The sequence below is a fragment of the Pelmatolapia mariae genome, linkage group LG17 (genome assembly GCF_036321145.2).
Source record: "Pelmatolapia mariae isolate MD_Pm_ZW linkage group LG17, Pm_UMD_F_2, whole genome shotgun sequence".
Lineage (NCBI taxonomy): Eukaryota > Metazoa > Chordata > Actinopteri > Cichliformes > Cichlidae > Pelmatolapia > Pelmatolapia mariae.
Genome location: NC_086242.1, coordinates 37,263,142 through 37,280,464, shown reverse-complemented (window position 1 = coordinate 37,280,464; position 17,323 = coordinate 37,263,142). Strand labels below are relative to the sequence as shown.

Sequence of the window (17,323 nt, the reverse complement as noted above, 5' to 3'; positions counted from 1 at the left end):
GTGTAGTTAAACTTTGTTACACTGACAAAGAGGAGTTTCACTGGTAAGGCCTACTCACACTTTTGCACTGAGATGACAGCTGCTTTTGATTTAGCGCTATACAAGTGACACTGAATTGAATTAAGATCAAAGTGTTCATGACACTGTACGTGGCCCACAACGTAAAATCAGTATGATGTCCTTGTTCTGTTTCGTCATCAGGAGAACTGAACACAAACCGTCTTGAAAGCCACTGAATGCTGCTTTTAATTTGGAGATAAGGATCCAGTGCAACCAATACAACCATGTATGTGACATTTACTTAAAAAACGACAGAAAAGATATTCTTGTCACGCTCTGGGATGTTTTGATGATTACTTAGCACGTTATGATAGGCCATCATTGAGGCACAACTTTACATTTGATCAATACTTTTTCTATTAGCTGCACATGAACTTAAGCTGAAGATGGTGAATATTCTGCATTGTGATAATAGCAATAGCACACCACTGTTAGCATGTTAGCTCGAGATGTTCCTATGGCTAAATACGGCCTCAAAGAGCCACTAAGACTCTTAGTCTTATTTGTCCAGAGAAGACTTGCTATTACATTAAGTCTATCTGACCACTGTTGATGCTTTACAGGGTGTCACGGTTCAAAACAAAGCAAAGTTCATTAACTCCCCTGTTATTCTTCACTATGTTTGCAATAAATAAAGCTGTTTGTTGAGTTATTGAAAAAAATAAAAGTCAGAAGTTATTATCATGTTTTGTAGTCAATCACAAAAGTGAACAAAAACTTTTTGATAGAATAGTAAGACTCAAACACCTTTAAGAGTCACATGCAGTAAAACATCTATAGTCTTAGACCCTGTAAGCCTGAGATAAGCTGTGGAGCACTGAGGCTTGTTAAATCATTCTTCTGCTGTACTCCTCCTTCCTACAGTAAATCAAACAACATAAATATCTCAAGACTCTTGTTTCAGTCCACATTCATACTCTGATGAGTAAAACTGGTTTTATGTTGGTGTGAGCTCCCTTCTGTCCTCGTGAGAGCAACTTTACATGGAGTATAGTGCTGGGCGATATGACGATATATATCGTGTGGACGATAGAAAAGTGTCTATCGTGCCATTTGTCTTCTATCGTTTCTATCGTTTCTAACCCAAATTTTATAAATTATTACATAAAATATATAATTAACCCTTTACAACCGGTCGGAGCAGGCACACTCCGTTTTGCCTAACTATTTTTAAATGTAGAACTGGAACCACGTAAGGTAGCGCAATAATTTTTTTTGCATGTGAAACCGGAGGAGTTGTACTTACATCTAATGCCATTAGCTTGCCCTAGGTCACGGTTTCCTTCCACATATAGCTTTGCAAAAATTGCATAAGAAGCACTTGCAGCAACAAAAACATAATATTCCAGAAACACACTTTGCCGATGGTCATAACACTTCCTACATTGGCATATACGTCAGCGCGAACTATCGCATGTCCGCCATTATCTGCCCGAAACCGGAAGTGACGTCATTTCGCGAAAGGGCCTTATAAGCCTATGTTGGTGTTTTTAAAAGTCATGTTTGACTTTATGCTTTTCTGTATCGTTTCTGGGATGCTTAGAACTCAAATTACACTGTTGGAAATAGTTTATTTTGATGCATTATAATATTTATTTTCATTTTTCCTGTAGTATATAAGAATTAGTGTATCTCAAAAATAAAACTATGAAGACACTCAAAATAAATTTCTCGTGGTTGGAAACTTTTGTATTTACAGTTTTGAGGGATAAGCCTCTTAAATTTTTCTAACTAGAAATATATGTAAAAAAAAACAAAAACGATTTTCAATTTTTTTGTAGTTTATTGCACTACAAGTTTTTGCAATTTATGTAGTTACTATGGACTTAATGCATACATATTATTAAAATTTGGGCTATAACGGTTGTATTGATGTATGGAAACTTTAAATGCTCCCACAAGTGGCACTACAGCATGTAAAAACATAAAGATAAGCTCTGGCGGACTTGGTTCTATGGTAGGTCTTAAAAGGTTAAATAGCCTGTGGCAAATATATTAGTGTTGTCTTCTCACTATACATGCTCTTAACTTTATGCAAGAGAAAATAAAGTATAAAAAAATGATATTTTTTGCAAAGAAACTCCATCTTGTGGTTTGCGAGCTGGTGCTGCTATACGTGCACCCGGATTTGCGACATACTTTACGGTAACTCAAAACAAAGACTGCACCCTCGGCACTTGCTGTTTACAGACTGCGTACTTTCTAGATGACCACAGGTCAGGTGGTATATCGTGATATATATCGTTATCATGATATAAAATAATTCATATCGTGATAAATATTTTTTCCATATCGCCCAGCACTAATGGAGTATATAAGCACAAAAGCACACAGGACAGCACAAATCATTAAACAGGCTAGCGCTGGAAGTCACGTGAGCGGCTTCAAACTACGTTACTCTTCTGCCTTCACTGTCTCCAATTCCACCAAGCACTACTTCAGCTTGTACTACTTAATACTATACCTTGGACTCCTTAAGGTTAAATCTTAAAAGAAAATGTTCCAACGTTAAGTACTGCCGGCAGTTTAAGGTCCCAAATCATGCTTTACACCCAAGTCATGTCAGTCCAGACAAGCCTTCAGCTGTCCGAGCAGAGCTCAGACTGCAAGCACACATATTCTCCATCATGTCTTCATGTCCTCCAGCTCTCTACAGACAAACCTTGGTCAAACCCGTTCAGTGCTCTGGCCTTTCAGGGTCAGGCACTCATTGGATGAGAGCGTAGGCGGAAGAAGGGACACTGGATTGGCAGTGGCTGGGGGTTCATATAAGACCAGCCCCCTCCATGCTGTTAACCCTGTCTGACGCCATAATCCCTGCGGCTGAGCTTAAATCCGCACTGACCCCACCTGCTCTGGCACTGTAGCTTAACTTCCTTCCTTTCCTCTTTTTTCCTTCTTCTACAATTCCTCTTCATTTCTTTATCAAATCTTTATCAAATTCTCTCACCGTCTTATCCTCTTCATTATCCACCCCCTCGTATGATTCACACATGCATCTCTTTCAAACCTTCCCAGTAGCAGTCTGGCAAGAGGAGCAAGTGAAAGTGGCTTCAAATGTGACTGATGAAGTTTCCTTTAGTGATGAGTTTATTTCTTTAGGGAACACACTGAGTTTGTGAGCCTGTTATTATGCTCTGTCTCTCACTAATTAAACTAAATAATCCAAATAGCACACAAAATCATGAAAGCAATCTGAATTAACGCAAAATTAAAACTTGCAGGTATGGTTGTATTTTTTTTGTCCATCTTTCTTCGATCAACAAGATTGTTGAGGTGACCCTGAATCCTCCCTTAGTTATGCTGCAATAGGTGTAGGCTGCTGAGGGATTCCCATGATGCATTGAGTATTTCTTCTTCAGTCACCTTTCTCACTCACTATGTGCTAATAGACCTCTCTGCACTGAATCATACTTGTTATTAATCTCTGGCTCTCTTCCACAGCATGTCTTTTATTCTGACTTTCTTTTCTCACCAGTCGCAGCAGATGGCCCCGCCCCTCCCTGAGCCTGGTTCTGCTGGAGGTTTCTTCCTGTTAAAAGGGAGTTTTTCCTTCCCACTGTCACCAAAGTGCTTGGTTTGGTGCTGGGTTTTTCTCTGTTTGTATTATTGTAGGGTCTACCTTACAATATAAAGCGTCTTAAGGCGATTGTTGTTGTGATTTGGTGCTGTGTAAATAAAATTGAACTGAACTGAAAGATTATTACAGTACATTGCAATCTATAAACTCAAAAATCATCCTTTGAAAATTCAAAATTTTAGAATTAATATTTAGAGAGCACACATAATAGTTTATGGGAAAATCCCAGTTTCAATATGAGCTGAAACTATCCAATCAGTGATACGAAATACATACTCTAGGTGATAAATCAAACATCTAGTCACTTTTTCTGCAGATGCTGCAGTAATCTGGTTACCTCCAACCGTTCTAGCAGTAATTCGATTTCCAAAAAGTCAATTTTGCTTTCAAATTGGATTCCCTTTGTGTAGAAATGTAAATACACTACATGGTCACGCATATATTTGGATCAATTCATGCATCTACTACTAATTGTGGGGATAGCAGTTTAAGCACTGATCTCCCCAGCCACCTGCTCCAACACCTCCATGGGGACACCACTATGTTCCCAGGTATAATCCCTCCAGTGTGTCCAGCACCTGTCCCAGGCAGGACAGAAATGCAGAACTGCGTGATCAATTACAATACAATACACTTAATTAACTTCAATGATGAGAGGTTGACAAAAGCAATGAGGAGGAGGAGCAGAAGACAGCAAAGAAGATGTAGAAGAAGATTATTGACTAGGTTGTAGCATCTAAGCAACGTATGAGGACCAATTTAATCTAAGACATTCTCTGCTTTCTGAGAATGTGGATATGCATGCACTGCTTTCAGTGCTGCATATTTACAGTTTTAGTAAGGAAATAAACTTCAGTGTCAAAATGACCCAATTTTTGTTTTCAGGATCTTCACCAGTGATGAAAATCAAGCCTCAAGCTCCATACCAGAGATCTGAAAGTGGTGCATCACATCAGGAGATCAAGCACATAAGCTTTCGAGAACAGAGGGGGCTTCAACTAAAAACTAGAGGCCACACTGAAACGCTGAAACTTCCAGGAGTACGCAAGGAGGTGCTTTTGTGCACATTTCTTTATAATAACAATCAAATGGTTGCTAATGAGGTCAGAATCTGCTATGAGGAGGATAAGAGGGATTTCATCCATCATGAACATGTAAACATGGAGCTTTAAGCTCTAGCCTTTTAAAATGATTACTATGTATGCAAATGTATCACGAGGGTTAGTCAGCACATCACAGCTGGGGTACAAATGTGATTATGTTTCAACACAAGTTGTTATCCTCCAGAAATCCTGCTCTGCAGCAGCGACACACCAATACAGCAATTCAAAATCACATTCCATCTTCACACCTTAGATGTGAATGTTCTCACAACTCCTACAGAATATTTTTCCAGAAATATCTTTACCACAGCAGCAGTCGTGCCCTCGTGTATGGGGTGGATTCATTAGTGAACTCCAATATTAAAAAACTGCCTCTTTTAACCCAAGGATATCAGGCAGAATCTATGTTAACACTGGTCAAGAGAAAACACGTCAAAGCAAACACTGTCATCACTTTGACACAAGACCATCGGCTAGACGTTGAAGTCAAATCTGTTGCCATGGATACCCATTCTGGACTGCAAGGACTTGAGGGTCATATTGGGTATATACTCTTACAGACTCTTGTTTCTCTGAAGCAGTGAGGACTAGAATGTGAAGTAAGTTGACTGATTTTATTCTGTATGCTTACACCAGGAAATGAGAAATATTAGCCAAGGACTGACTAAGCACTTTTTACTCCAGTATGTATACTAATACATTTCAGCTAGACCATAAACACAAAACATGTACCTCATTGAACATCTGACAAAGATTTTAATGGACCGATCCCAAAAGGCTGCTGATGTGTTGAGTCTATATCCACACAGCAACACACTCTTCAGCGATCCTTGACTGGATACACACAGGCTGATAAGTCTGACACAGAGAGCGTTTCTGCAATAACAACATAGTCATTAGATTCTCCATACCGCTTGCTCTCTCTTGTGGTAAGAAAGTGAGTTCCACCCTAGAATAATGTAGGAAACACTGACACAGAGATTCAGTTTTTCTTGTATGCTATAAGCAAGATTTGACAGAAAATATTTTTCATTTAAAAATAAAAATCCCACATTGGAACATTTTTCACTCACAGCAATAAAAATAAAGGATCTGTCACAGTTTACAGTCTCAAAATCAAAACTATCAGCCTACACCTTCTTTGTCCTTCATGCTTTCTGTGATCTTAAGAGGAATCAAACTGAATTTCTGATACTAAGAACACATACTGAGAACAAGGAAATCAAATAACACTCTTGCAATTTTCTAATCACAGTAAGGTGTCCACAAGAGGGCGCTGTAATACAAGAATAAGGCATGAGCAATGATGTAAGACCAATTTCCTCAAAGCTATAGAACCCCCTCTTTGATTTGTTCCTATTCTGCTGCATGGGAACTTCCATCCCTGAGCCCATCAATAGTCCTGAATGAGATGGTTTCCAGAAAGAGAGCTCAAATCTCCAGTGGAACGGGATGAGCAGGTTTGAAGTTGGGATCTCCTAAAAAAGGTCTGCAGTTGGCTGGAGAAAAAAAGGAGAGACTAAGACGAAGCAAAACCCTGATAGCTAAATGGCCATTGCTTCTATGTCTTAAAGTGTCAACATAACATGCACCAGAATAAAAGAAGACAAAGGAAGCAGGATTATAAGAGTTAAGAGGCTCAGAGTGTACAGTATGCAGCTCTATTTAGAGCTCAACAGCAACTACAATGATTGTAACTGTCAGAGTGTGTGTGTGTGTTTAGACTTTTCCTATAGTCTATAGCAGGGGTCGGCAACCTTTCTGATGAGTGCCATCTAAAATTTCCTCAGAAGTCAGTGTGCCATATGATTGCATTAGCAATAAATTTAATAACACTCTATATGAACAGTTACACACTATATAGAACAACTTTATAGAATTATATTTGTTTGCAGATGTTGGCAGCTATCAGCGAATAGTTATCAGCTATTTGGAAACAAAAAAAATACACTTTTTATCCAGAACAGCAAACAACAGAAAATTTGAATGCTATTTATGGTCTCCTCACAACAATGATAAGAAAAATAAACTGGGCCTGTCTGTTAATACAGAGACACACATGTTAATGTGATCTCTGGTCTCCCACTCAGAGACACAGGTCTCCGAGTGTCCAGCATTCAGACGGCTACCTGAGGACTCATGTGAGAGAAAATCTGCTCACACAGATATGTAGAGCCAAATACTGTCAATAAGGCCTCTGCAATGTTCTGAAGACAGTTAAACTTGTCAGGTAGTGATGTCCAGCAGGTGAAAATGCAGCTCCATGAACACCCACAGCTGTGGATTCCAGCTGCGTCTGTAGTTCTGCAAACTTTGACCCCCACAAAGTCGAGGTTTTCAGTTCAATCAGCTGCATTTCGATGTCCTATGTGTCCAGCCAGTTAATGCGAGACAAATCCAGCTGCTCATTAAAGCTTTCTGGTTTGATCAGAATGAAAACATTGGTCCATACACCTAAAAGTCCTGAAAACGCATAGTGAATTCTGTCACGAGTCTACGGATGTATCCGTGTATTTCCGTGGTGCTGATGCTGCACTGAGCGGACAGCTCCTGAAGCATTTGAAGTGTTGGAATGTGGAACTTTCAACATAGCTTGAAAAAACTGCTAGCTAGCAACGTCCCTCTCACCAGTAGGTGAAGTGATTTTTAGCCAATTACAAGTTGAATCTGGTAGTTGGGGTTGTTAGCTAAGATACTGTCATTAAGAAGCGGCACAACTGATGTGTCTATGTGAGCTAATCTGTGATGTGCACAGCTGGCCCGGCCATTTATTATTTAATGCACCTTCTCAGATTAATTCACTGCGTGTCGTGCCCAGGGCTGGACTGGGACAAAAAATCAGCCCGGGCATTTTGACTAGAGACCGGCCCCCCAGGTATTAAAGCCATAAAGCCTTTGAATAAAAAGAAACACTGTTGTGACAGTGATGTACAGTCTTGTTGGTATATGTATGATTTCTATACATTTTATATCAGATATAAACTTTGGTTGTAAGATTCAGATAATTATTTATTAAAAGCAAAACATTTTAAATGAGAATAAGAAAGAAAAGTCTTTCTTTGTGCCCCCCTTTCCCCATTAATGCCCTACCTGCCCCCTGGCAACACTTTGCTAGACCCGCCCCTGCACAGTTACCAGCTGTCAGCTACATAGAAAAGGATCCTGGTGTTATTTGTCTCTCAGAAACAGTTCATAACTTCCCTTCAACTCATCCATGTCACCTAAAAGGTAAACCTGTTTCTCCATCACCTGTTCAGCTCTGATGATTCAGTAAGGACATCTCCTGGTTTCATCTTCATGTTTCCCTCTCACCAGATAACCAAACTGACATCATGACCAGCAGCTTTTACAGTTGTGGCTCCGGCAAACATCAGCTGATACTAGAAATTAATATTAAATAAATTCTAACAACAGCTGATCAAGCTTAAACGTGCTGCTGTTGTTTAGCGCAACATCCGCTGGTTTCCTCTTTCTGGCGCAAAGTGGGCAATAAACAAACAAGAGAGAAAAGCCAATCAGCTGATCATTGATCAGTTTCATGATTGAAGTAGAAACAGGCGAGAGAGGGGGAGAGAATGAGAGGAGAAGCAGCAGCTGTGCAGCGTAAAGACACAGAATAAATCCAGCTTTGTGTCTTTTTCATTGTAGCTGAAGTCCGGGACAAACTGTGTTCCTTCTCAGCTGAATGCGAAACGCGTAATATTTTCTCTGAATGCGGGACGATCCCGTTTTTTACAGGACGGTTGGCAACTCTAATAATTAACCTTATGAATAAAATAAAGTTCACTATCAGTAACATCATAGCACCCACCCAGCTGTATAGAAACTCCGTCATGCTATATGTCTGTGAAGGTTCTCAGTCATCCAGGTCATCGTAGTCTAAGGAGCTTGGAAAGAAAAGCGTCTGGACTTCTTTAAGTTGCTTGAAGACGTTTCACCTCTCATCCGAGAAGCTTCTTCAGTTCTAAGGTCAAATGGCCGAGAGTCCCAGATTTAAACCCAGTGGGAGTATCCCCCCAAAGAGGGACAAAGGACCCCCTGGTGATCCTCTATTCACATGAGCCAAGGTGTGAAAGCGGGTGTGGGACCTAATCAGCCAGGGTTTCGGGTGTGCCCATTGTGAAACCTGGCCCCACATTGTCATTGACCTTAGAACTGAAGAAGCTTCTCGGATGAGAGGTGAAACGTCTTCAAGCAACTTAAAGAAGTCCAGACGCTTTTCTTTCCAAGCTCCTTAGACTCCGTCATGCTAGCTAGCACGCAGTACGAGTTATTGTAACTGACTGTAAAAAGTCAGCACCACGAAAATAAACTCCACCTAAACTTGGTTTATATCTGACCCAGATAGACTGCAGGTCATAACTTCTTACCTGAAGTTCAGTTCACCTGACACTCGGACCGGCGGCCGCCTCAGGTCTCTGCTCCTCCTGCCTCCCCTTTCCCTCATCCACCTGATGGCCTCTGTGGAAGCTCCGCCATAGTCACCATCAAACAACTGAGTTATTTTTACACGTCGGCCATCATCTGTCCAAACCACCACCTTTGATTGTTTATACCGTTACAAAAAACAAACAACAAGAAAGAAAAAAAACATCGGCCCATAAAAACCATCGGCCAGTCCAGCTATGGTCGTGCCATCAGTTAACCCTTCACGTGCCAGCTGTGGCACGCGTGTCCAGGGTTGCCGACCCCTGGTCTATAGTATATGAAGTATATAGTATTTCTCAAGCATGCTGTGTAGCGAACACATTGAGCCGGTGATATTTTAATGCTCCCGTCTGGGACAGCCATTCTGGATATTCAACAAACAATTAATATTCATGTGCTTTATCAGAGCAACTGCTGCAGAGGAGCTCAGTTCTGCATTCAGCCTCATTACACAGAGCTGGTTAGTGAAGAAAATGGTAAAATCTTAGGAATCATATGAGAGAAATCTTATCATTTCATGCCATGTGATGCTGCCCAGAAACAAACCTCCTCTCTTTGACTTGCTGGTTGACTTTCAAAGAAATTCTTTGCTCCATCTGTTAAACAGGCGCATCAGACGGCAATCACGAGCGCCACCGCACAGTCAAAACCGCGACACAATGTTTGCTAGTTTGCTAATATTACCACAGGCAATATGTCATGTCAGGAGCACAAAAGTCCTGGTTGTACTGAAGAGCATATTTTATCACTTATAGACACGATTTCTAAAAATACTGGAGAGAGAGGAATGCGTGTGATTAGTATAACTTTTCATTTAAAGGAAACAGAAAGCTGATTTTTCCAATTATAAACATGTATTTCCAAACAAATCTGAATAACTTTAACCAAAGACACACAATTGAAAAGGTCTACTATGAACAGACATGACTATAAACCTGCTCAATATACTGGTTAGTTAGTAGGAGTTACCATCTTTCCTGTGATGGATCTCTTATTTTTGGAATTAAACTTCTCTTATTGGTTCTTTCCTGCAGTAAAAACACATGTAAGAAAATGATAATATACTTTAACACATACACCAGACTTGAAAATGTATTTATTAGGGTGGTACAGTGACGCAGTGGTTTGCACTGTCACCAAACTGGTTTCTGTGTGCACTTTCTCCCTGTGCCTGCGTGGGTGTCCTCCAGGTACTCTGGCTTCCTCCCACAATCCAAAGACAGGCACACTAAGATAACTGCTGTTTTTAAATTGGCAGCGGATGTAACATTTGACGAAATCTATTCAAATGAAAATGACTTGATTGGTATAGTTTCAGTTTATATAATGCACACCTTTGAATTCATATATTTCAGTTGTGTTTCTCTCAGAACCGTTGCTTAATGTGTTTATTGAGGGTAAAGAATCTTCTGTTTGAGTCAGTCTTTAGTTAGTTTCGAGTTAGTAAGTTCGCTTGCTTCTTTTTTCCAGGTGAGCGTTCAGTTCAGCATTTGTTATGATGGACCACAGGCTGTTCTCCCCCTTGGAGACCACGGAAAGTCTCCAAATATGTTTTTAAGATTAAATAATATACCATGTTCTGACTGAGGGATTTCTGAAAAATTAAAACGTACAGCTCTGCTATCACTTCCAACATAAATGAAGACAGAAAACTAAACAGTTGTGACTTTTGTAGGGTTACTGAAGTTGGGCTAGCTGGTATATAATGATGTGCTACATGATCGCTAGCTACACAGCTATGTTAGCATAACATAAACAGTGAAGCTGCAGGATGAACGCTAACTTTTTTGCACTCGATAAAAGTTAACGTGAGGGTTCAGTCAGGAGAACAACTGAGATAATCCATCCACAATACGAGGTTAGTCATTCATATACTGCTGCATGGGCTGGGCTGGAGTGACATCGTAAGGGTTTAAAAACTGAGCTTTAAAATGAACAGTGGTAATAAAAACAGAGAGAAGATACAAAACATTAAAACATGTTAAAAACACAAAAACCTTATTAAACACAGAGTAGTTTGTTCATATGTAATCAGTTAAAGATTCCACCTGCTGTGAATGTTTTAATGCAGAGCAGTTGTTATTATTATCACTCGTCACATCCTGTTTATGACAGTTAAAATAAATAACATTCATATAAGAAATAAAAGTGCCTCATGTAAACTGTATGTAGTGTTAAATAGGCCTACACTACTGTACTTTAATGTCGGTCATAAGGGTGGTACTTCAAGAGCCATATATTTTATGAGGTGGTACCCATTGTGAAAAGTTTGAGAACCACTGCTACAGGCTACAGTAGATCTAAGACAGAATTTCATTACAGAGATTCCCACAAAGACTGGAGGAAGCACTGATTTTAGAAACTGATGTAAAGTTACTGTGGATTCCTGTGATGGCTGAAAAACAAATTTATATTTAAAAAAAAACATTTAGAAGCACAAAGCTGAACATGTTTGTGCAGGATTAACTGTCTGCCAGTCATTATCAAATTTCTTGGCATAATACATCTTCTTAGAAAGTACATGTAGCAATACATCAACAATCTGCTCAGAGTTTAAATTCAGTATTATACAGAAAATGTACCAACTGGACTGTAAGAGTAGGACAGATATTTACTGCACTAGCATTAAGTACGACAGCAATAATCAGGAAAGTGCTGCATAATGACTCTGAGAGGCTGAATGGGAAAAAAAAAATCATGACTTGTTCAAATAGGCAGCACAGGTTGCTTTTATTATGATTGAGGACATGTAGTGATGTGAGGGGGTGTGGAGTGGGGGTGGTGTTAGTAATTTACTTTATCCAGTCATTACCATAACAGCCAAAAAATAAGGAGGAGGTCAAACGTTTGCTTAAACAGCGAGCAGCAGGAAGGGGTTAGGGTTTGAAAAGTACACGTTTCTGCACTTTTACAACATTTAAATCAACTGAAATATCCTGACTATTTGTTTTAGTGTGAATGTGATCTGAGAGCACGTCATAAAGCACTTTTTTTTAAATGGGAGAATGCGTTACTACTATGATGACATAACGTACATTAATGGAGACACGCTAACGCGCTGGTCTATAATAACCATGATGGACATGAATTCATTTCAGCTGCATGCCATAACCCTCTCTCTCTCTCGTTTCCTCTCGCTCACTGTGCACTCAGCTCTCAAACAAGAGCAAAGTGCAAACTAATGACAATAATAACAAACCACAGTGTTTTGGAAAGTGAATGCAGATCTTACCGTGACTGTAGCTGACTCCTGGGCTGAGGGTAGAGGGGCTGGCAAGCTGCTCCCTGTTGGGTGTTTGGAGGCCTACTTCCTTCTCCTTTTCCTTTTCCTTCTCCCTCTCCCTCTCCTTGTCCCGCTCCTTCACCTGGCGCTGGCTCATCCTGCTTGGGGTCTGTGTCAGAAGGACGGTGTCATCACCGCACACTATGGCAGCTACATAAAAGGAGAAGGAAGAAGAAGTGAGAGATGAAAAGGGAAGACATCAGAAGAAAAATCTGACATGTTGCCACCTTTCTTGAAATCAGAGCACATCCACACACAGCCCTCTTGTGGAGCATCTGATAGCTGCAGCCTTCTGTTTCATAACCTATTTTGATAACTTACATAATATTTGTTTTCAACATTATCATCATGACGGTTTTTATGAGAGCTGATAACCTGAAGATGTGAGCCTACTCCCCTATTACTCCACCTTGTCTACTGAGCACTAATGAAGCAGGCAGGCATGTTATTGCTTAGCAATGGGAGCCCGTCTTGGATGAAGTGTGACCAATCACATTGCATTAAAAAACACAACACAGCACTCATGCATAAGTATGAAAACACTACTACCATTTATGGTTCTAAAAATATTTGTAACATAAAAAACAACAACTGCTCTGGTCTTACTGCGGTCAGCAGCTAAATGTCTCTTGTTATCCCATCTCTATTTAAATAATGTGTTTATTCATTTATTTTTACACACACCATCTTGCAACAGCACTAGTTATTGTGGCTTTAGTTAAAATGTTTCCAGTTGCCAGTCTTGGGCAAGATATTAAACACCTAATGGCTCTACAATTCATTCATCAGAGTAGGAAGCACCTGGGTGTAGACAGAAGTGCTTTATGGGGCATTTTGTATAAAGTTCTTCGAGTTCTCAAGAAGAGTAGAAATGCACTATATGTGAACCAGTCCATATGGCTCTCTGCTATATTTGAAAGTGGAATTTACATATTAGACAAAGGAAAGAGCAAGACAATCACATCGTCTAGTGGAAAGTTTTGCTTTAACATCTGAAGTAAAGGGTGAGCGTTCCTAATATCAGATCATATACTATATATAAAAAGTTCATCTTTACACTCTGTGTAAAAGAATGCACTTTGTTTGCTTTTCCAAATGCAGATACACTTTGTTGTGACGCCATATAAGAAGTGGACAGTGACACACTTTCCCAAAATACATAATTAACTAACCACTAAAACTGACTTTAAATACTCAATACTTGGGAAAAGCAACAGGACATGCATTCTTTTCTGATCAATTTCAGCCTAAATATCAGTCCTGGCCATTGTTCTGACTGGGTACACTGGCCTTAGCCCTTCCTCTGAAAGGTCACAGGCTTACCGGAGGTGGCATGCTGCTCTCTCAACTCTGCGTGTTGCTAGCGGGGGGAAAGGGTGGAGATGAGGGGGAAGGGCAAGACAGTGATAGCAGATAGAAACAGAGGGAAAAACAGAAAATGAGAGGGATTGGAAAATGTGTCAGAGGATTTTGGATAGAGATTAAAGGGGACGAAGGGAAGAGGGGTGTCCGCCATGTGTTGTTCACCAGATGTTGGCAGTGGTGGGTTTGCGTGCAGTGGGGTTGGTGTATATTGGGCAGCATCAGCATCAGCAGCAGCATCAGCAGCAACAGCAGCAGCAGGTGAAGCCGCAGCCGCACAGGACGACAACAGACAAACATACACACACACACACACACACACACACACAAACAAAACAAAACAAAAAAACAGAGGAGACAAGAGACAGAAAAAAACAGACATTAGTTTAACCAAAATGTGGATGGATGACAACTTAACATAAATCTGTTGGGTGATGGAGGCAGTGGGAGGGAGTGACAGCAGACTTGGTGATACACAGCAATGGATAAAGTTACAGTGCACACACACAAACATGATGGAGAATAAATGGTCACATTCCAAATGACTACCAATCAGTGGCCCATTAATTACAACAGCTGCTGCCGGAGAATGCCAAAATAATAATTAAGGGCCATCTCAGTGGTTGATCCCATACTGCAACTAACAACTGCTTTGCATTTAAAATGTCACTGAACGGTTGCAGCTCTTTAAAATTTCCCAGAGGTCGTGTCTACCAATTAGTCAAACTCAAAGGACACGCAGTTTTATAGATCATCCTTCTGGGCTTTAGTTAGTGTCACATCTGATATTGACTATATACCTCAAGGCAACATGACAGTGGGAACTGATTTTGATTGATAATGAATGAAACTGGTTTTACAAGGTGAGTTTAGAAATCTTCAGCAAACTGAGTGAGTGCACATTCATTTTTAAAATTTAACAATCAAATGTAAAATTTAAAAAAAAAACATGATTTTTATTGTGGATTAATAAATCACACGCTGCTTTGTGCAATGTGATAATGTCCTCATGCTAACCTGTGCTTAGAAATATTATGCACTAGCTTATGCTTACAGATTATAGTTAGCAGCTTCTGTCATTGCTAGGATATGCTAGTTAGCTAGCTATATGACTAAACCACACATCATATAAGGAGGAGACCTGACTTGTCTCCTGAGTAGAAATCTATAGGAGACAACTGTCATGTCTAAGCTCCCCAAAGAGCCAAACAACAGCCAAAGAAGCTATGATGTTAGCAAACATTGCACATGCATAGTAGAAGTATAGAGCTGTGATCAGATATTTACATACACTTATCATGAGCATAAATGTTATGGTAATTTGAGCTTTGAGTTGCTTTTTTTCCAGGGTTGAATGATTGATTTAACACCATACATCTTTAAAAGACATTGAAGAACCTTCAGCACCACTTATTAAAGGATTTAGATGAGTTTATGTGTATATTTGAGCCTGTATGTATACTTTTCACCCTGTGAGGATTAGAAAAACTCCAAAATTAATTCAAACTTGTGCACCCAATTCTTCAAAGAAATCATTAAAAGCCACAAATTATTTAATTAAGCAGGAACGCCTAAATAAGTGCTGGAGTAATTTTAAAGGTTCCTGCCAAGTGACAAGAATCACTTTTAAAAGAACTTTGGCTAAATGAAACTTTCAGGATTATTCACTGGTTGCATGACATGTCATCCCTGCAGCATCAGCCTCAGAATAGCACAGGAGAAAAATATTAATGTTTTATGGATGCATCCTCTGGGTACAATAAATATCAATGTAACAGCACAACCACTTTGTTACTAAAGTGTTTTATATTTTCAGTACAGTACACCATTTACTTTGCAGGTAGTTATTAATGTAATGTCTCATAAACAGGAAGTTAATCATTACAATCAACTTAAATATTTCAACCATCTGTTTATATTTCTTATTAAGTCCTATCCGCAGAGCAATAAACATTACAGTGTAATTGGTAAGCAGCTCTGACCACAAACAACAGACACTCACCCACATGACTCCCTCCACCTGTGCACAGCGGAGAGTGGAAGCATTTAACAGCTGACCAAAAACAACAAACAAGCTCTGATTAGGTTTGCTCACCATCACCTCTCTTTATCTTAAAAGTAACACCTCTGCAACAGTAAGGGCGCTGCTTCTGTTCAGTCATAACGCAGACACAGCAAATATCAACACGACTGCAGAAGATTCTTAATTTCACTACCTCCAAGATACCGTCTGGCTCAGGTTTACAGAAACCCATCATATTAGTCCAGGCAGCTGTAGTGAATAGATCTGGTGTCATGGTCACCGCCGGAGTGAAGCAGGATCCTATATAATCTCCAGTCAGACAAAACAACCACGGGCAGCTCAGTGAGAAGGAAGACGGGGAAAACAGTGCCACTGATTGGTTATTGCTCAGATAATCCTACAGATGAAATCAAATCACCAAGTTCTGATTGGTTAGAACCCAGAGACCTACTGGCTGAGAGGGCAGACGATACTAAGAGCTGCTCACAACAATAAGGGATTAGCAAACTGTCACTGAACGTCAGAGATCTATTAATGAGGCTTTGTGAAGAGGCACCAACAGAGTGGTTTCCTAATTTAATCTTGGCTCAGCGTGCTGTCTTACCATTACACTGAGGCCACTCCCTCCAAGTTGCAAACAGATGACCCTCAGTCATTGGGGCAAAGAGGTCAGAGGAGTTTGTTCCTGGAAGGCTGGTAGTTTTCCCTAAATACAGCACACAGTCTGATCCCAAAATAAACCACCTTTCCTCAAACTCTCTGTTCAATAACAGAAGAACTCACAGCAACTGTCAGCAGCTTCCGTGACTGACAGCCTTTGTGAACCCGGGGTGAACGCGGTTTATAACAACCTCACCTGGTGATTAGTGCTGATTAATTATGCAGATGAGAGTGTGGGTGGTGGTGAAGAGGCTGACAGAGACACAAAGTGAAGGGCCAGCAACAATCTCCAAGTGCCACTAATAGAAAACAGAAACTGCGACAGGCAGCCCGAGAAAGAGTTTTAACAATACAGTTTAATAAAAGCGCACTTGCTGGACCACAGCAAGTGGCAAGACCACATTAGCATTTGAAAAGCTTTTGTCACTATAAATTGATCATCAAAAAAAGGATGGCTGGTGGTGGGAAGTTTACATGCACTAAACTAACAACTGACTTAAAGTATGAATCATTCAAACTCGAACTTTTTGTGACCAGGTTTTAATATTCTATAAATCATCAAAAATAATGTCTGTTGTCAAATTGTCTGTGAGATTTGTACAGTCTGCTGTTTTCCCAGCACAAACATTTGCGTGCAGAATGAGAATCAACAGTGTACAACCCACATCCTCACAGCTGAACTTTTAGGCTACGTTCACACTGCAGGCGAAAGCGCATCAAATCCGACTTTTCTGACTCTATGCGACCCATATCCGATCATGGTATGGCAGTGTGAATGGCACAAATCCGATATGTTCAAATCCGACCTGGGTCACTTTCGTATG

The 17,323-nt window shown here is 40.1% G+C and overlaps 1 protein-coding gene across 13 annotated transcripts in view; it reads right to left on the bottom strand.

Moving 5' to 3' along the window:
• The window catches only part of osbpl8 (oxysterol binding protein-like 8), a 100,239-nt gene that overhangs the window by 30,397 nt on the left and 52,519 nt on the right, over positions 1–17,323 (bottom strand). For 5 of the 13 annotated variants that reach the window (XM_063460307.1, XM_063460308.1, XM_063460315.1 and 2 more), the window contains 2 exons: positions 13,778–13,814; positions 12,404–12,604 (listed from right to left, as the gene is read on the bottom strand). In XM_063460307.1, the coding sequence (XP_063316377.1) occupies positions 12,404–12,604; positions 13,778–13,814 (238 nt within the window). Of the gene's footprint in view, positions 1–2,524; positions 2,752–12,403; positions 12,605–13,777; positions 13,815–15,818; positions 15,870–15,911; positions 15,967–16,032; positions 16,160–17,323 lie in introns of those variants that run through there. The other 8 variants (XM_063460314.1, XM_063460316.1, XM_063460317.1 and 5 more) reach the window with 5 other exon arrangements.